The sequence below is a fragment of the Rosa rugosa genome, chromosome 2, assembly GCF_958449725.1.
Source record: "Rosa rugosa chromosome 2, drRosRugo1.1, whole genome shotgun sequence".
Classification (NCBI taxonomy): Eukaryota; Viridiplantae; Streptophyta; class Magnoliopsida; order Rosales; family Rosaceae; genus Rosa; species Rosa rugosa.
This window is the reverse complement of record NC_084821.1, coordinates 72,205,204-72,225,757: the sequence shown is the minus strand read 5'-3', so window position 1 is coordinate 72,225,757 and position 20,554 is coordinate 72,205,204. Positions and strand designations below refer to the sequence as shown.

General features: G+C 38.5%; 1 protein-coding gene and 1 long non-coding RNA gene across 2 annotated transcripts; one reads left to right on the top strand and one right to left on the bottom strand.

Annotated features, from left to right (window-relative positions):
• The first annotated feature begins 3,813 nt into the window (after window positions 1-3,813).
• Window positions 3,814-7,682, top strand: LOC133729997 (disease resistance RPP13-like protein 4). The gene is made up of 2 exons (XM_062157625.1): window positions 3,814-4,520; window positions 4,835-7,682. Exon 2 carries the CDS (start codon window positions 4,874-4,876, stop codon window positions 7,400-7,402), a length of 2,529 nt encoding a protein of 842 aa, XP_062013609.1. The 5' UTR covers window positions 3,814-4,520; window positions 4,835-4,873; the 3' UTR covers window positions 7,403-7,682.
• Window positions 7,683-9,828: 2,146 nt separating this feature from the next.
• Window positions 9,829-10,427, bottom strand: LOC133729360 (uncharacterized). Its single transcript, XR_009856344.1, has 3 exons — window positions 10,201-10,427; window positions 9,987-10,092; window positions 9,829-9,855 (listed from the first exon to the last, which is right to left on the bottom strand). It is a non-coding gene; the product is annotated as an uncharacterized LOC133729360 (long non-coding RNA).
• Between the last annotated feature and the right edge of the window lie 10,127 nt (window positions 10,428-20,554).

Genomic DNA, 20,554 nt, shown 5'->3' with positions numbered 1-20,554 from the left:
GACTCCGATTGACAAGGTCCAGCCCTGACTCCGATTGACAAGGTCCAGCCCTGATTTCGAAGGTCCAGCCCTGATTCCTGTTGACCAGCCCAGATTCCGGATTTGCAACTGGAAAGAAGAGAGAAGTCGACCTGGGTGCCCAGATGGGTGCCCAAATCAAATTTTTATTCATTGTTTGTTTTGATGAACTTTTTAATATGTTGGCATCAGATCGATATGTGTTGGCATCTGACTACAATTCAGCTCTAACATTTTGCTTCTTCTGTGGTGGTATCCAAAAGTATGTGAATATATGTACAAATGATGTATATTGTTGTATATGTGTTGGCAATAATATGATTATCGGGGCAATAATACGATTATTGAGGGGCAATAATACGATTACTGGAGGGCAATAATACGATTATTGGAGGCAATAATATGAGTATTGGGGGGCAATAATATGATTACTGGGAGGCAATAATATGATCAATTGTGCCTGTAGTGTATTCATTTTGGTTTTGAGAGTTTATACAATTCACTAGATAGAAATAATATGATTATTGGAGGCAATAATATGATTTTTGGGAGTCAATAATATGAGTATTATGGGGCAATAATATGATTACTAGGGGGCAATAATATGGTTATTGGGTATTATTAGGGGCAATAAATTCAGACACCGGAATCCCGACACCAGTCCGGTAGCCGGATTCTGGATTCCGGTGAGCGTTCGCCGGATTCCGGTCACCGGTCGCCGGATTCCGGTCACCGGAGTAGGCGGCCGGCCACTGGTCACCGAAGTCTTGCAAGGTGGAGGATGACTTCTCCCTCTAAGTGAGAAAGAATGAGAGGGCAAAAAAGTCCCAAAAATAAATAAAAAGAATAAAAAAAGAATTAATTGGGTAATAGGGAAATAATCCCTTAGAGTGTTTTGGGTAAATGAGGTTAAAAAACTGTTGGTGGAGCAAGTGGGCAATGTTCATGCTGAAATTGGGTAAATGATCATTTCCCCAATTTTTAAAGGGATGCAATTAGGGTGGTGTATATATAATTTTGTTTAGTTTAAGAAAACTCGGGATCCTTTAATTGAATTAAACTATATGAATTGGGTTAGAATTCTATTTTATTGTACGGATTTTTCTGGCATGGTGTTTGGTTTTAAGAAAAAGATATGAAGTGGAATAGTGGATGTTAAATTACCTTCCTCATCAGGCAACGTTTGAGCTATACTCTGATATTTGAATTCAGAATCAAGCTGACAAAGAGTAAAGATGAGGCATATAATTATAAGAGAAAAGCGGACAAGTCTTGCTGAAGCTTCAGTACCCATTTTCCCTTGAAGGAATTTTGTGGAATAGCTAATTCTACTTCTTAGGCAGTATATATACAAGGCAACTTGGGAAACAGTCCCACCAAAATGTAGCCACGAAGTTGTGAGAGAGAGAGCAATTAAAGATCATTGTCAACTTTACAAAAAATAGGGGTGTAAATGAGCCGAGTCGGAGCGAATACCAAGGTGATTATGTTCGGCTCATTTGCTTTTTATCTAGCTCGAGCCGGGCTAAAGCTTGAATTTTTTTTTCCATGCTCAAGCTCGGCTCGGCTTGAATATTTTTCTTAAGCCCAAGCTCGGCTCGGCTCGGCTTGATTTATTGGACGAGCTCGAGCTTAAATAAGCTTGGCTTGGCTCATTTGACTTTAAATTTAAAAAATAAAAAAGGAAGAAAGAAAATTTAAAATAAGAATCCAAATTTGACTTTATTGGAATATATTTTACTTAAATTCTCAGATTCTCTTCAAATTGAAAGGAATGTAATAAAAAAAATTAAAGATTTGAGATTAGAAAAATTATATTTTTATTTATACTATAAATTTTCATGAGTCGAGCTTTAACAAGCTCGAGCTACTCATGAAAAATGAGCTACTCACGAGCTAGACGAGCCTAATATATCCTTGTTCAAGCTCGGCTCGTTTTTTTGTCGAGCAATATTGAGCTCAAGCTCTGCTCATTTATCTTACAAACACGAGCCGAACGAGCTAAAATCGAGCCGAATACGAGTCGAACACGAGCTGTATCAAGCCTATTTACAGCCCTACAAAAAGATTGACCAAAGAAACGAAAAAAAATTTGCAAGAAGAATCTCGATCACTTCCGGTTTTCACACACCAAAAATATATAGCAAGTAGATTAGGCAAAAAACTAATGATGCCATAACCCATCCAAGCCACACCTCACAAAACACAATTTCTTCTGAAACAATTCAAAGCAAAGCTCATCATCATCATCATCATCATCAGGAGTGTGTGTACATTGTATAGGGTCCTTTCACTAAGAACCACTAAGAATATTTTTTTGTCATTTTTAAGAGATTCTTTATAAGATCCATTTTTCGATCACATTTCAATATTTCGACCATTTAATTTATAGGTCTCAATGATTAAATCACTTATATAAATTTTCAGCTAAATTGATAATTGTTTGAGTGAGTATTCATAATCGTGATTTACCATTACAAACATGAACAGTTGAAATTTGACATATTCGGTTTTTCTATTTATTTTATCAAGTTCAGTAGCTTGATAATCATTAACTTAGTTATAAATTTGTAGAAGTGATATACTTATAGAGACCTAAAAACTGAACAGTTGAGATACCAATAAGTGACTGAAAAGTTAGTATAATAAATGATCTCTTAAAATAGCTAAAAAAAGAGATTCACGCTAGAAGAGCCCTGTATAAATATATGTATATAAACAGTCCCTCCAAATTCGATTTTAGTATTCATATACCCAAGATCTACGACACTAAAATTCAATCATATAGTCCTAAGTGGGACTTGGGACCTCTAATTTGTTATTAGGTTTTATGTCTCACTTATATCCAGACTGAACAAAAATGAGTTTACCGAGTTCTCTCAACCTTTTTTTTTTTTTCTCTTTGGTAATTGGGCTTGAAAATATTTAGAATTAAAAGTTTTTGAGAATAATTTTATGATGTAAACTTTTTAAAGAAAAATTACTAATCCTAATTATTCCTATTGATTATAATTTGCCATTATGAAGGGTAATCATGGTTCACGCGTATATCATGTCATTCAAATTTTTTTTTTTTTTTTTTGTCATTCAATTATTATATCATTATTTGCTACTATGCAAGGTAATCATGAATTCATGATATCACATCATCAGGTCGGGGAGGAAATCAGCTGTCATGCTTTCTTCATTTTCTGTGCTGTCATATTCTGTCACATGCATAGTATCATAATTCACGCGTATCATAATGTCTTTCAATTATTATTTGCGGGGGAGGATTCAGTGCACCTACATAAATAGATGGTTAAATTATATTAAATACACTCTTAAATTATTAATAAAAATATTAATTATAAATATCAAGAATTGAGATCATCTTATAAATGTAGGATTATTTACACCGTCAGTGCATAAAATAATCATGATTCACGCATCATGTCCCATCATGTTGCTCAATTATTATTTGCTATTATGAAGGGTAATAATGATTCAAACATATCATCATATCGTTCAAATGTACATCACTTTTTCTTGCTTTTCGAATTTTGCATGTAAACGTGTATCACGTAGCACGTACAACTTTAATGCTTTCTAGGCATCTCTGGTCGCAGTCGATGATGCTCCCAAGTCCCAACAACTTAGCAGGCAGCTGGGCCCGGCCGATATATATGCATCGGGATCTCGGGATCAGGCTGGCGATCGATTGTAATTGCGATTATTTTTTACCTGGCGGATGGTAACCATTCAACGTTCATAGATTGAATGCTATTCATTTGGGTCTCTTTATCACCATCAACTAGTTGGCCTACGAGCACGTTAACAAACAGCAATAATAGTATACAATAATAAAATCATATGAATCATTCGTGTAAAGTCGAATGCAAAAGCAAAAAAGAAAAAAAGGTGAAGTCTCAATAATAGAAAAAGAGAATTGTAACCCAAAAAGAAAAAAAGAAAAAGAAAAAAAGAAAAAGAAAAAGAGAATTGCTCAACTCAATCGAATAGAAAAGATAAGATTCCATATTATACCCTAAACATGATATGATATGGACAAGGACCTGAAAGCTCACCAAATAAAGAAAACCTCCCTCAATTTTCTGTGCTCTATTGCTGCAAATTTCCATATAGATTATCTTGGTATTTTGAGTGTTGAGGGCAGGTGAGTGGAGATCAGCGAAGTACAGTTGAAAGGCTATTTCACATCAGAAGAGAATAAAGCTAGTGCACGAAGTGAGCAGCTTATGTCAAACAAGTAGCGATAAGTCAAGTTCAACCCCAACATAAATTAGGAATTCATCCGATCAAAATGAAAATTGAATGAAGTAAAGAAAATTAGGATAACCTTGAATATTTAAGTAAGGATGACCATTGTTGGTGTGTGCGCGCCTGTGTAATACAAGAACCTGATAAGAGTAGTAACCTGCAGTTTTTATATGAATATCAGGGTTTAGGTCGGATCCTGTGAACAACTTCCAGGGAGAGACTAAGCCTCAGTTAATTACTTGGTAAGCTCTAAGCCCCTGTTTCACTAGACAATGAATGCTTCTTCTATTTTTAATATGCATACATGCCGGAAATTATTTCAGAGTAAACTGCATAATTTTTTTTTTTTTTGTAAATTTTTTATTCAAGTTGTCTTTAATGAATTAGAATTAGTTGACGTAGTGCTCTACATGCTAGCTCGATGCATGGAATTGCTGTTTGTTTCATTGGAAAATTATTATTTTTGAAGGAAGTTGTCGGCATCATCTGATTCCCCTTTTATTGGGGTTATTTTGAGTTCGGCTGATAATTTTGAAAACATTAAATGCAATTTCAGAGAAGAAACACATACAAAGACTAGGCGCACATAGTCGCGATGTCGTTAATAGTGGAGGCTATGGTCCAGACTTTGACGGAGCAAGTGTTCACAGCTCTAATGAACCAGGCTGAATTTGCACTCGACTTCAGCGGCCAGTTTGAGCAGTTGAAGACGGGGCTTGATCTCACCAAGGCCTTACTGTCAGACACGGAGAGTCTCAACCACAAGAACAACACTATCAAGACAGCATTATTTGATCTAAGGGAAGTCATCTACAAAGCCGACGATGTACTCACTGATTGCTTGGTTAGAGATGAATACAGAAAGGAGGGATCCTGTTCCGGCTCCTTGCTTCACGATCCATTCTTCTTGCATCGTACAGGAAAGAAATTGAAAGACATCAATTTGCGTATGAAGGAGATAGAGAAGACCTTGGGCCGGTTTTTGAGGGCACCGGACAGCATCCATAGAGAAGATGCATACCAAGTTAGGGTGATGGTGTCACAGGACTGGAATCCAACTGAGATAATTGGGTTGGATAACGATGTGGAGAAGATTAAGGGTTGGATTTTTGACACCAGCAAGGTACTTCACCATGTAGGCATTGTGGGAATGGGTGGCTTGGGCAAAACCACCATTGCTCAGAAGATATTTCATGATCTAGAAGTAGTCGGCCACTTTCACAAGCTGATATGGGTGTGTGTTTCGCAATCATTCAGCGCTGAGCGGATTATGAGGAGCATCCTAGAAGGTCTAGGAGAAAATGTCTCCGGAGCCGGTGTTACTCAGATTTTGAGCAGAATTCAGCAAGTACTTAAAGATAAGAGCTGTCTGATTGTCATGGATGATGTGTGGAATCACACAGATGTTGATTGGTGGACCAACCTCTGCTCTGTTATACCCAAACAAAGCAGCTGCATCATAGTTACAACTAGAAATGAAGAAGCTGCAATTGGTATGGGAGTTGAAAGCTCACGAATCCACCGTCCGAAGACTCTTAATGATGAGGAAAGCTGGTGTTTATTCTCCAAGTTTGCATTTCCTACAAGCAAGGGATTGTGCCCGGAGGACAGGCTTGAGAAATTAGGAAAAGAACTCTTGAAGAAGTGTGGTGGACTCCCACTCGCAATCAAGACTATAGGATCCTTGTTGGCATCAAAGATCGACTACCCTTCGCAATGGACACGAGTTCTGGAGAGCTTTCATTCTTTGACAACCGAGGGAAAAACTAGCTCACTAAGCTCTGTTATGGCCTGTTTGCGATTGAGCTATGATGAACTTCCGCCTGGTTTGAAGCAATGCCTGCTGTGTTTCTCCATCTATCCTGAAGACTATGAGATACATGCTGATCAGTTAATCTACTGGTGGATCGGAGAAGGCCTCGTGCAAAGCAAGGGCTCAAGAACAGCAGTAGAAGTTGGATATGAGTATCTCACAGTACTAATCAGCAGATGCTTGGTTGAAATTGTGCAGCGGAGAGGATTTGATGGGAGAGTCTACAAGTGCAAAATACATGATATGGTGCGGGAACTGATAATATTGATTGCAGAAGAGGAGGAATTTTGCGGCTTCGACGAACGAGGCAGACAAGAATTGACAGCAAAGACTAGGTGGCTGTGCTTTATTGATGAAATGGATGAAAAGTCCTTGAAACGTAGTTCAAAGCTTAGGGCATTGTTGCTGATGTCAAGCCGCGGATTTGACTTTGAAAGGAATTCGGGGTTTCTGCTGCGATCCCTCAGAATGTTGGATTTATCAAACTGCACTGTGGATGAGCATTGTGTGGAGGATCTCTTTAGCTGGATCAGCTCCCTTAAGCGCTTAGCATCTCTGAACTTAAGTGGTATTCAAGCCCTGAAAGAAGTGCCCTCTTCAATTCATAAACTCCTCAACCTCCAACTTTTGCTTTTAACAGGTTGCAGCAATCTAGTAAAAATACACCCTTCCATCACTAATTTGAAGAAGTTGATTATTTTGGACCTAGGCGGGTGTCCAATCCAATACTTGCCTCAGGGATTGGGAAGGCTTTCTTATCTTCAAGAGCTCTCCGGATTCAAGGTTGTGAGTCAGCCTAGAAAGCCAAGTTTCCGGCTTCTTGAGATTAGGGAATTGATCAACCTGAGAGTACTGCGAATACATGTAAGCAGTACCACAGTTATCGCAGACAATGAACTTGATGTCCTTTCTCAGCTTAGAAGGCTCAATGTTCTAGCTATTGATGCAGAAGATTGTAGAAATAACAATGTTTTGGAAATGCTAGAAGGGCTGACCCCTCCTCCAAGCCTCCAAGAGCTATATCTTAGGAATTACAAGAAGGAAACTTTGCCCAACTGGGTTAATCCTGGACAACTTTCGCGATTGCAGTATCTTTGCATCGAGAATGGAGACCTTGTCAAGCTAGGCAGTGGTCAAACCACCTGGAATCTTGAAGGCCTATGTCTCAAGTACTTGATGAGGCTAGAGGTAGACTGGAAGGACTTGGAGAAGGATATGCCTGTACTTCACTACATGGAGATCAGTCATTGTTACAACTTGACGGATTTCCCTTGTTCGGTTATGGAACCTGGGGTCTGGAGAAAGCATTAAGGTTAAGGTATTAATGGCTTTGAGATTCATCCGGAGGTGTGCAATAAAAACTGACATACGTATTTCTTCTTGATGTACGTAGTAGCTATATATTGGAGTGCAATATTTTGTTGTTGTTTTTTAGAGTAAGATCGGAGCTGATTGAAATGAACTTTTCGTAGTCGTTGTATTGTTTCCGTGTGATGTTGTCCTCATAATTTGAAGCGGTTTGAAGCATGTGCAGATGTAAACTAATCTTTTGCTTCAGTTATTTGTGTACTGGTGATTATGATTTGAATTATCTTTTGGAAAATGATTTGCGGCCTCAATGAGGCCTAAGATTTGTGGCCTCAATTTTAGGTGTCATGCCTTGTCATCTACATACATCACCTATTTGTCAAATCATGCCATGTAATTCTTAAGAAAAATACAATCTTATCCTTCCAAAATCTAATGACTCTAAATTATTTTGGCTTCTTCTATAAAAAATAAATAAATTTGGCTTTCTTTCATTTTTTTTTCTTTTCATTACTCTCATGCTTAGATTTAAACAACAATTTTTTTTTCTTCAATCAAAAGTAGAAAAAATTTCATGTAATTTAGTCAATAGATTTGCATGTACATTCGATTAATAGATTTGCAGAACACATGTATATGAATTCAACCTTTGTTGGGTTCCTGCAAATTTTAAAAATATAATGTGAAAAATACATATTCATATGATTGTATATATTCTTTTGTTCATTGTTTTCTTTTATGTAGCTAGGGTTTAAAGTTTAAACGTTAGATCTAAATTTATTATTTTTTGTTTGTTTTTCCCTTATATTTAGATATTGAAGATGTTAATTAATGGCTGCTAATTAATGTGGAATTTTTTCTTACCTCTTAATTTAGACATAAGTATTTGCCAAATTCAATTTATTAATACTATTTTTTTTTTAATGAAATTAATCAATATTTGGAAAGAAAAGTTAACGTCTATTTCTTGACACATAATTCAATATTAATGCCATTTGGAAAGAAAAATTAAAGGAAAGCTTTTAATTAAATGAAGAAAAATATTGGTCAAAGAATCTGTAGATATATCTCTTAAATTAATACATAATTAATAGCTGATTTTTTTTCGTCACCTAATTAAACTCATTAATGTAATTGATTCACCCCCTAACATCTAAAAGGAAATGTAATAACATCTAAAAGAAAATGTAAAAGGGTAAAATTGGTGTTGCAATAGTATGATGTGGCAAAATATATTATGTGGAATTAAAAATAAAATTTATATTTACTTACATGGCATGACACCTAGGATTTGAGGCCACAAATCTTAGGCCTCATTGAGGCCCCATATCATTGCCCTTATCTTTTACTGTTCTATCACCGGTTACAGCCTACATTAAAGCATGCATTCTCAATTATGCCCTCTGTATTGGTGTTTTAGGATCCACCAAACTAGGGCTGGATTCGGCCCAAAACCGACCACAATTGGGCCAAACCACTACCGAACCGAAGTGGGTCGGTAAGCCCAAACTGTAACCGAAACCGGGCCGAGCAAGGCCCAAACCGAAGTTTCGGTATGCCGATTATTCGGTTGGCTTGATTCGGTAATGGGCTTCCACCGAACTATTGGGCCATCTAAATTTTTTGGGTTTGAGAAGACCCATTTCAATTTTCCAGCTCTTTGCTTTTAGCAGCCTAATTTTTTCATACTTATTTGACTAATCAGTTTTCCAGTTTTTGGGCTTTTACAGCACAGTTTTAGCCTATTTATGGTTTCCATATTTACTGCTGCTGCAGCCCACTACATCATATCATCCACACATTAAATCATTGAGCTACAACTACAAGTTATAGAACCTAAAGGTGTAAAAGTACATCATACGGCACATTGCCACATTGCACAAGTCCACAACAAAGTACAAAGCTGCAACGCATCCAAAAGTCCAAAAAAAAAAAAAAAAGAATAACACAACACTTATAAAGAAATTACATGACCAACAATTAACTGAAAAATACGCAGCCCCATTATACATAAACCAATAAACAAAGCACTCAATCAATCATGGGTGACTTTGGGCTCAAAAACCAAACTTTCGTCAGAAACAAATTCCTCAATAAACCTCTATATTTACATTTTGAAGCAATCAATCAAATACAAATCCTTAGAAAAACCAAACTTTCGAATCAAATAGCGGACACCCAAAACCTAATCAAACCAATCAACCCACCCCCACTCTTTGTCAATTCAACTCAGACCGATCAAATTAAACATACCCGGAACAAAAGGGAAGGAAGTAAAGCAATTGACCTGGAAAAACCGAACGATCAAATTCAACAAATTCCTCAATAAACCTCTATATTTACATTGTTTCTTTTGGATTTGGAGCGCAAAAGAGCAAAACGAAAGACATAGTTCCAAAACTGCAAGAGGTTCCTGCAATTCAACTCACCTGCAATAGTACTTTTTAGCTCCAAAACTACAAGAGGTTCCTGAACTATGCTGAGAACATCAACATAGTTCACCTGCATATTAAAGAAAACCAAATTAAAAATCAAGAAGAAGGCCAAAATCATCTTATGGGATTAAGGAATGAGGACCCAACTTAACATACCTAAACATCCAGGGTTTAATCCAGAAAAATGCTCTCCCTCTGCCTTCTCTTTCACTCCTTCCTCAGCTTCTGCACCTTGCCGGAGTCGTTGACCTTGTAGAACTGGACGACGGTGAGCTTGACCTTCTTGACCTTGGAGTTTCTTTTGATCAAAATCAAGTAATCGACAATAAAAATTGAATAACAACATAGAATAGGGGTAGAGATTACCTTTCGGTGAAGGAAACAACACTTTTCCAGAATTAGGGTTTCGATGGTTTGGGGATTTTCAAACAACAAAGGTTAATCTGTCAAAATTGTGGAGAAATAAGGCTGGGGATTTGGGATATGACGTACTGCAAGAGATTTGTCCATGGTTTTGATGATTTTAGGGGCCGGAATCTGGGATCGATGATTTTGGGGAGGGAGGCGGGTTTAGGTCGAGCAAAACGAAGAACTGAAGAAGTGAGAAATGAGGCTGGGGTCGAGCGAGTAAGTGATAGGGTATTAGGGTTTGTTGGTTTTGACTTTTGACAATAACAACTAAGTGAGAAATAAATATAACATTTGTAGTATCACATATCGAGAGCAGCTTGTGCTCTAGTGGTTGGGAGCTGAGTCTTTGTGGAAGAGGATGTGGGTTCGAACCCTGCCTCTTACACAATTTTATACATATATGTAATTTTTTCGGTATGTATACATTATATTCGGCTGGTACGGTATACCGTCGGTATACAGTATGGCATACCGTAGCCGAGCCGAATGGAGCCAAACGGTACGGCTCAGCCGAGCCGAAAGTCGGCAGCCGAATTTTCGGCCCAAATCGGTTCGGGTCGGTTCGAATTTCGGCCCATTCGGTTGCTTCGGCCCAAATTGCCAGCCCTACACCAAACACACAACGTATGCATTTTGGGCGTGTTCAGTGGAATGGTTCAAGCTGACGCAGTCGGAATGATCGGATTGATAACCTAGGTTTACCAGCAATAAACCTAACAAAGGATTCTGGAGTCCACCAGAGATAAAAGAGAAAATCTCTATTTTATTGATTAAAAGTTGAAAGATAGGTTCTGCAGCCGCCTGCGGCTGTATAAATAAGATAAAAGTAACCCTAGGGCGACTAACAATGAAACCCTAAAGCCCATGGGTAAAAACGAAAACAACCCAAAAATAAATAGAAAAACCAAAACGCCGAAAAATAGAAAAATGCAGTTTTGAGGCCCTAAACGATCCCAAAAGCCCGAAAAATGCTACAGCTCATAGCAAAGCAATGAGTCTTGCTCGTGGCGCGATTCCCTTTCCGGAAAGGTAAGGTGCGTCCCAATCGGACTCTGAGCTGTTTCGTGTCTACTAGTCACTTTTCGTTTTCCTCCTTTAGCACGATCCAATTGTTCTTCAAATTGGGCTGCCATCCGTTCTGCATCACAAGCAAATTATTCCCAGTTGTATGATATATGGCTTCAACATCTATGGCACATTGGGAAGCTAAGAGGCACAAAGAAATGTTAAACAGCAGCCATTGCCAACTTGTTCATGTTAACAGATGGTAGTAAAAATTTACAGCTTTTTTACCAAATATAGAGCTATTGTACACGTGCCAAAACTATATATGACGCAGTCGGAAAGATCACCTAAAGTTTACAAGCAATAAACCTAAAACAAAGGTTCTGGAGTCCACCAGAGATAAAAGAGATAAATCTCAATTTGATTGATAATATGATAAAAAATCGGTTCTGCAGCCGTTTAAGGTTGCATATATAGGAGAAAAGAAACCCTAGGGCGACTAACAATGAAACCCTAAAGCCCACGGGTAAAAATAAAACAAATCCAAAACAAACTAGGAAACCGAAAATTCTGAAAAACAGTAAATTGCAGTTTTGAGGCCCTAAACGACCCCGAAAGCCCAAAAAAGCCCACACGTCGTGGCATAGTGACGAGTTTTGTTCCTGGCGCAATTCCCTTTCTGGAAAGCTATGGCACGATCGAATCGGACACCGAATGCCAAAGTTGCAATAGTAACTTTGGTTTTCCTCCTTTTGCACGATCGAACTGTTCTTCAATTCGGGCTGTCATCTGTTCTACATCAGTTTCCTCCCATCAGTCTCCTCCACCTCCGAAGAACTCGACCCTGAGTTCTCTTTAGGATAAAGAACCTCATCTGCACGAAACTCATGCAGATCAGCCACATTAAAGGTGTTAGAAATGCCCATGGAATCAGGAAGGGCAACAACATAAGCATTGTTGTTGATCTTCCTCAACACCTTAAAAGGACCATATTTTCTTGGCTTCAGCTTGTTGTAGGTACCAACGGGGAACCTCTCCTTCCTGAGAAACACCATCACGTCATCACCCTCTTGGAACACTTTGACTCTTCGATGTTTGTCAGTTGCAGCTTTATACTTGGCATTAGTTTCTTCCAACTTGGCCTTAACTTCGTCTCTAACAGTCTGCACATCCTTAGCCATGCCCTCAGCAGCAACACTAGTACCAGGAACTTTAGGAAGCTTCACTAAATCAACCACATGTCGAGGAACAACAGTATAAACTAATGAGAATGGTGACTTCCCTGTTGCACTATGCACAACACTGTTATAAGCAAACTCCACCTGTGGCAAGGCATAATCCCACTGTTTGGGCCTATCTCCACAAACAGTCCTGACCATGTTACCCAAAGTTCTATTAGTAACCTCTGTTTCCCATCAGTTTGAGGGTGAGCTGTGCTGCTGCGATTCAAAGCTGTTCCAAACATTCTCCACAACGTAATCCAGAAGTGACTAAGGAACTTCGTGTCTCTATCAGAGGTAATGGACTTGGGCACTCCATGCAAACGAACCACCTCCCTGAAAAACAGTTTGGCTATATTGGAAGCATCAGCAGTCTTCTTGCAAGCTATAAAGTGCGCCATCTTGGAGAACCTGTCAACTACTACAAACACAGAATCCACACCCCTTTGGGTATGGGGTAATCCCAACACAAAGTCCATAGCAAGATCCTGCCAAATATCTTCAGGAATAGGTAAAGGTAAATAAAGACCAGTATTTTGGGACTGACCCTTAGAAACCTGCAGGTGTAGCACTTCCTCACAATAGCTCCTACATCCTTCTTCAGATGTGGCCAAAAATACCTCTCCTCAAGCCTAGCAATAGTTTTGTCTCTGCCCAAGTGTCCACTCAAACCCCCTCCATGCAAATCTCTGATCAGTTTCTCCCTCAATGATGAACTAGGAATACATAGCCGATTGCCCTTGAATAAATATCCATCTTTCACATAGAAATCTGCAACTGCATGATTGCTACTGCACTTGGCCCAAATCTCCTTAAAATCAACGTCTTCCTTATACAATTCTTTCAAGAGATCAAAACCCACAATCTCCTGGGCTAAAGTGATCAGAAATGAAGCCCTCCTACTCAATGCATTTGCCACCCTATTAAGAGTACCAGATTTATGCTGAATCACAAAAGGAAATTTCTGCAGAAAACTCACCCACCTTGCATGCATCTTGTTTACAGTTTTCTGACTGTTAAGGTATTTCAAGGCCTGATGATCAGTGAACAATACAAACTCCCTCTAAATAAGGTAGTGCTCCCATTACTTCAGTGCCCGGAACACTGCATAAAATTCCAGATCATAAGTACTCCACTTCTGTCGAGCTTCACTCAACTTTTCGCTAAAGAATGCTACTGGTCTCTTTTCTTGTGACAACACAGCACCTACACCCACGCCACTAGCATCACATTCAACCTCGAACACCTTGTCAAAATTGGGAAGAGCGCGCAAGAACTGGTGCAGTACAAAGTTTCTCCTTAATTAAAGCAAAACTCTTTTCTTGTTCTTCTCCCCACTGGAATTTGCCTTTCTTCAAACATTCAGTAATAGGAGCAGTAATGGTACTGAAATGTCGAACAAATCTCCTATAGAAAGTAGCTAAACCATGGAAGCTTCGCACCTCAGAAACTGTTTTTGGGGCTAGTCATTCTCTTATAGCTCTTATCTTCTCTTCATCAACCTGAATGACTTCTTCTCCAACCACAAAACCCAGAAACAACAGCTTGCTGTTGCAGAAAGTACACTTTTTCAGGTTAATGTACAATTTATTTTCCTGTAAAGCTCCCAGAACCTGCCTCAGGTGTATAAGATGTTCTTCTTTGGTCCTGCTATAAATCAATATATCATCAAAATACACCACGACAAAAGAACCCATAAAAGGACGAAGAACCTGGTTCATAAGCCTCATAAAGGTGCTGGGTGCATTAGACAACCCGAATGGCATCACCATCCACTCATATAACCCATCCTTGCTCTTAAAGGCTGTCTTCCACTCATCCCCTGGCTTGATTCGAATCTGATGGTAACCACTTCGAAGATCTATCTTGGTAAACACCTTGGAACCCTCCAGCTCATCAAGCATGTCCTCCAAACGAGGAATAGGAAACCTGTACTTCACAGTGATCTTATTTATAGCCCTGCTATCAACACACATCCGCCATTGATTACCCTTCTTAGGAACAAGGAGGATTGGAACTGCACAAGGACTCATACTTTCACGAATGAACCCTTTCTTTAGCAAGTCTTCAATCTGCTCCCTCAAAAGCTCGTTCTCTTTAGGACTCATGCGGTAATGGGGCAGATTTGGCATACTAGCTCCAGGAACCAAATCAATCTGATGCTGAATGTCCCTCATAGGTGGTAACTAGAGGTGGCAAACGGGCCGGCCCGGCCTATTTTAAGCGGGCCTAGTCGTGCTTCGTGCCGTGCTTGGGCCGGTCCATTTACTTAAACATTAAGCCCGGTCCGGCCCATGGCCCGAGCCCATATCGTGTCGGGCCGTGCTCGTGCCGGGCCAATAAACGGGCCGTGCTCGTGCCTACCCACTATAAAGCATGATTTTAAAATCTTAATTTGAATAAATAAAAAATAATTTTATTTAACTATTTAGAAAATTCAAATAAATTAAGTTCTACAATGTTTTTCTCAATCTTAGCTTTTTAAGATTAGTTTTCTAATAATTTTTTATATTCCACTACAAGAAAGAAAGAAAAAAAAAGGACTAAACAGGCTTTTGACCATAAAACACTTCAGTCCCTGACCTTCTAATTTAACACGTTTAGTCCCTGTACTTCAAAATTTCAGACCAATAGGTCCTTGCCATCTAAAAGTCGTGGCGAAATGTCTATTATGCCCTTAGTTCTTTTTTTTTAATTAATTAATTAAATTTTTTTTTTCCCTTTCTTTCTTTCTATTTATTTTTTTCTATTTTTTTCCCTTTCTTTCTTTCTGTTTGAAAATAAATAAATAAATAAAATAAAGAAAAAAGAATAAATAAATAAAAGAGAAAGGAATAAATTTATTTAAAAAAAAGAACTGAGGGCATAATAGACATTTCGCCGTGACTTTTAGACGGCAATGACCTATTGGTCTGAAATTTTAAAGTACATGGACTAAACGTGTGAAATTAGAAGGCCAGGGACTGAAGTGTTTTATGGTCAAAAGATCAAGGACTAAACAGTATTTAGTCCAAAAAAAAATAACTCAAAATATATTGCTTTTAGTATATTATTGTGAGATTAATCTTTATTAATATAATGAAGATTTAGTATCATATTATTCTTTCCTTCATTCTATAGTTGTATTATTATGAGATTAGTCTTTATTCATAAACATATATTTAATATTTAGAAAAAATACTTTATGTCAAAACAAGGATATAATGTTTTTTTTCACTATTTTGACAACATAAAAGAAATAGCATTGGTGGAATTGTCATAAGATTTTAAATAAGGAGGTCTAATATTCAAATCTCATCATTGTGGTTTTTTAATATTTTTAAAAACAAAATGAAATTTTGTGTTTGAAACGGGCCGGCCCAAATATGTCGTGCTCGGGCCGTGCCGTGCTTGTGCTTAGCGGCCCGTTTGCCACCTCTAGTGGTAATTCATTGGGCAGCTCATCCGAGATCAACTCCTCAAACTCTCTCAACATATTCTGCACTTCCTTAGGGATCACTATATCTTCCTTTTCTGCAGTCGACAGCCCTTTAATCACCACTAGACAAATAACTTCAGCTTCTTTAAAGGCTTCCTCCATCTCGAATTCACTGCTAGACAAGGTCAGAAAACTCTCTCCTTTCTTTACACCCGATCTCTCAAATTGAGAAACAGGAGCCATGGCAATTTTATGACTATTCCACATAAACATCATCACATTATCTCTACCTTTGTAAGTCACATCCACATCATATTGCCAAGGTCGCCCAAATAAAATATGACAAGCATCCATATCAATAATACCACACAGAACTTCATCTTTATAATGCTTACCAATGGATACTGGTACTTTGCAGGACTCAGCAACTCGAACTTGTGGACCATTCTTGACCCATCCCAGAGAATAAGGCGCTTCATGAGGCTATGTAGGTAACTGCAAATACTCCACCAATTTTCTGGCTACAAAATTTTCGCAGCTCCCATTATCCACAATTAGATTGCACACTTTGTTATTAATGGAACAAAGTGACCGGAAAATATTGTGCCGCTGCCCATCCTCCTTAGGAGATAATAAGATTCTCTGCAACACAATATTAACCTTCTCAGGAGACTCCTCCACCGCAAACTCAACCCCTTCATATTCATCACCTCCTCCAACTTCTTGGTCATCTTCATCATAATCATCTATAAGGGCAGATTGTCTCCTCTCAGGACACACATTAGACCTATGCCCAGGTTTGTTGCATTTATAGCAGAGCTCTGTTGTAGGCCTCACATAAGGATTATTAGGCTTCTGATTTGGGACCCTATTTTGAGCACCACTAGAACTGCTAGCCCCTTTAAAAGGCCTCACATAAAATTTGCTGTACAACTTTTCCTTTGCCAGCTGAGGAGTTCACCAACTCTGTGCTCCTTTGATAGGTATACCTTTGGAAAGAAGAAGCTCGTGAAGGTTTCTCTAATAGTTCTTCTTTCAATGCTAGGCTTGTAGCTTCTGTCACAGTCCACACAGTTTGCAATCCGATTTTCTCCTGAATGGCTGGCTTTAGCACACTGATATAGCGAGCTACCTTCTGACCTTCAGTTTCTCCTAGTTCATTGCGCTCTGAATAACGCAAGAACTCAGCAGTATACTCAGCCACGGTCCTCGTACCTTGGACACATTCAATATACAACCTGTACAGAATCTGCTCATAATCATCCGGCAAGAATCTCTCCATCATAAGCTGTTTCATTCTTCGCCATGTTTTGACCCCTTGTTTCCTCTGTTTCTTCCGAGTATTCTGCAACTTATCCCACCAAACTGCAGCAGTACTCTTCAATCGCCAGGCAACATGCTTAACCTGCTTGTTTTCAGGCACCTCCATAATCTCAAAGAATCTGTCCACCTGAAGCTGCCAATCCAGATAATCTTCCACACCTAAGTTGCCCGAAAAGAAAGAGATCTCAGCTTTGACTCTGTAATCCTGGTCATCTTGTCCTTGTTGTTCAGGTTGCACAATTTCTTCTTCAGAACCAGATTCTGAATTATTATCAACAACTTCACCACGTGGAGCCCTAACTCGCTGGCCTCCTTCCCCGCTTCTATTCCGATTATTGTTGTTGTTATTGTTCCTCTCTCCCAACAATCCATGAATTTCTCCAATCTGAGTATTCACGCTGTTGTTCACAGTGTTGAGGGCAGCGATAAACGCTACGGTAAGAGAAGCAGTAAGAGCATCAAGATCTGCTTTTGTAACTTCACCCATTGCTACTAAGGTAAATAGGAGAGACAGGGAAGACCTGCTTTGATACCACCTGACGCAGTCGGAAAGATCACCTAAGGTTTACAAGCAATAAACCTAAAACAAAGGTTCTGGAGTCCACCAGAGATAAAAGAGATAAATCTCAATTTGATTGATAATATGATAAAAGATCGGTTCTGCAGTCGTTTAAGGTTGCATATACAGGAGAAAAGAAACCCTAGGGCGACTGAAAATGAAACCCTAAAGCCCACTGGTAAAAATAAAACAAATCCAAAACAAACTAGGAAACCGAAAATTCTGAAAAACAGTAAATTGCAGTTTTGAGGCCCTAAACGACCCCGAAAGCACGAAAAAGCCCACACGTCGTGGAAAAGCGACGAGTTTTGTTCCTGGCGCGATTCCCTTTCCGGAAAGCTATGGCACGATCAAATCGGACACCGAATGCCAAAGTTGCAATAGTAACTTTGGTTTTCATCCTTTTGCACGATCGAACTGTTCTTCAATTAGGGCTGCCATCCGTTCTACATCAATATAAGCCTGTTGTTGTAACCTTTCATTTGATTCGATCAATACAACAATATAGCCTCTCTATTTCCTCTGCTTCTTTCTTCTTCTTCAAGCTTTTCTTCTTTAAGCTTTCATGGTATTAGAGCCAGGTTTGATCTGCGACCTTGGAGCACCTAAATTAAAGCGTTTCTATACAAGATTACAATATCATTCATATAGTCTATACTCGATTGAAGATTGATTCGGTTTCAGATAAGTTTTTTATTCACTAATCTTGAAGATTCGAAACTCTCTATGTTACTACTGCGAATTTGATTAATTCTCTTGCATCGAAGCCTTGGATTCACATGCTAAGCAGTTGTTCATCAATTTTTTGTTCATAAAATTGCTGAAAAATTTCTATATCTGGAAATTCTAATCTCAAACCCTAAATCCTGCAATCGAAGCTCGGTTTTGTGTTATGATACTAATTGAAGTCTCGATTTATCCTACTGTGAGAAATTTTTCATCAGAACCTTAGAATTCAAGATGTTCAGACTATCGTCAACTCATCAAGGACACCAATCAAGGTTTCAATTTGCTGTTCGTGGAAATCAGAATTATGGTTTTATTGAAAACTGTAACCTTCTTGAAATTTTGGGATAATTCTCTTTGATTCTGCATTTGGTTTTTTTTTGTTTTTTTGTTTTTATTTTTTTATGGGGGGAGTATATGTTGATTTTGGCCTCCTATTGAAGAATTCTACTCAGTTGTTATGACTACTCTAAGGATTTGAAGTATTTTTGTTCTGCATAATTTGAAGCTTTATTTGGTTTGATAAGATAACTGAAGACCTTTGGTGGCACTTAGGGTTTGTTGGATCAATTGGTTTTCAGTGAAGACAATAATGGGAAATCTCTTCTTCTGTGGTTGATGAAGGATTAAGTTTGCTGATATTTGATTTTTGGGATAGCTAAAGTGCTTTACTATGCTTGCGAGCATCATAACCCTCACATAAGGATGTCTTTCGCTGCCCATAGTTCTTCGCATGAAGGGAAGCCTTTCTTAGTACAGTGTCATCATCGTCTCCCTCCAAGAAGACTGATCATTGTTTGCTAGCAGAGATCTCTTCAATTATTATCTGAAGTTTGCTGCCTCTCATTGATTCTGTCTTAATACTTGAAGTAGAATCATTGGTATTTTTGTTACCCTATAGTCATGAATATCAACAACCAGCCACTCATCTATATGCTTTCAATCATTTACAACTTACTGCCCGTGAAGCTGGATGATCGCAATTACCTTACATGGTTGTTTCAAATGCAAAATTTGCTCAAAAGTCTTGGTTTAGGAGATATATTTGTATTCTTGTCCGCCTCAATTCTTGGTGACTGATGATGGGATAAATGCTGGAGTTACAAGGGAGTTTCAAGAATGGGAAAAGAATGATAAAGCATTGATGACTCTTATCTCTGCCACTTTATCTAGTGAAGCATTATCATTTGTGGTTGGAAGCCATAATTCATGTGAAATTTGGAAAAATTTGAGAGTGAGATATGGTGTCTCTTCTAGATCTGCAGCTATGCAACTCCAAACAAACGTGTACACAATTCAGAAAGGTAATGACACCATAGACAAGTATTTTCAGCATATTAAGGACATTACTGATCAATTAGCTTCTGTTGGCATTCATATTCCTGATGAAGAGATTATTATCATTGCTGTCAATGGCCTTCCCTCTGAGTACATGACTATCAAAATCGTGATCAAAGCTCAGATCACAACTATGTCAATGAACAGATAGTGTTCTCTTTTACTTAATGAGGAGTCTACTATGGATCAATCTAAAAAGTCTATGCAGGTTCCTCACTCAATAGAAATTGTTACAGGGAATGATTATTGTCAAATAACAATGCTGCAATGCCTATACAGGTTCCTTATACAGTTGCAATGGTTCCTACAACTCCATACTTGGCTTCTGGTATAACACAGCAACATGGTGATCTTCAATCACAAGTCAATACTGGACTTGTTAACTCTAATGGTGAAGTGCAGTACATTAAGTGGTTCTCTCAACCCAACAATGGCTTTCATTCTGAACTTCTTAATGGTTTACCTCAAAGGGGTGGACAGAGAGATGAGTTCAATTTAGGTGGTGGCAGGTACTCTCATAGAAGTTCTCCGGGATTTGGTACCTATGGTAACTTTGGTATTTTTGCTTCATGTCAGTATTATCATAACTATGCATATGGGAATTCAAATACTGGTTTTGTGAAATCTAGAGGATTTATTAATCGGCGTGGAAACTTACACAATTTTGTCATTGATGGTGGATTTCAACGTAACAACAATACTCGTGACAATTCTAGAAAT

What these genes read in the sequence shown, in the direction of transcription:
- LOC133729997 (XM_062157625.1), top strand. Translation starts at nt 4,874, where the DNA reads ATGTCGTTAATAGTGGAGGCTATGGTCCAGACTTTGACGGAGCAAGTG.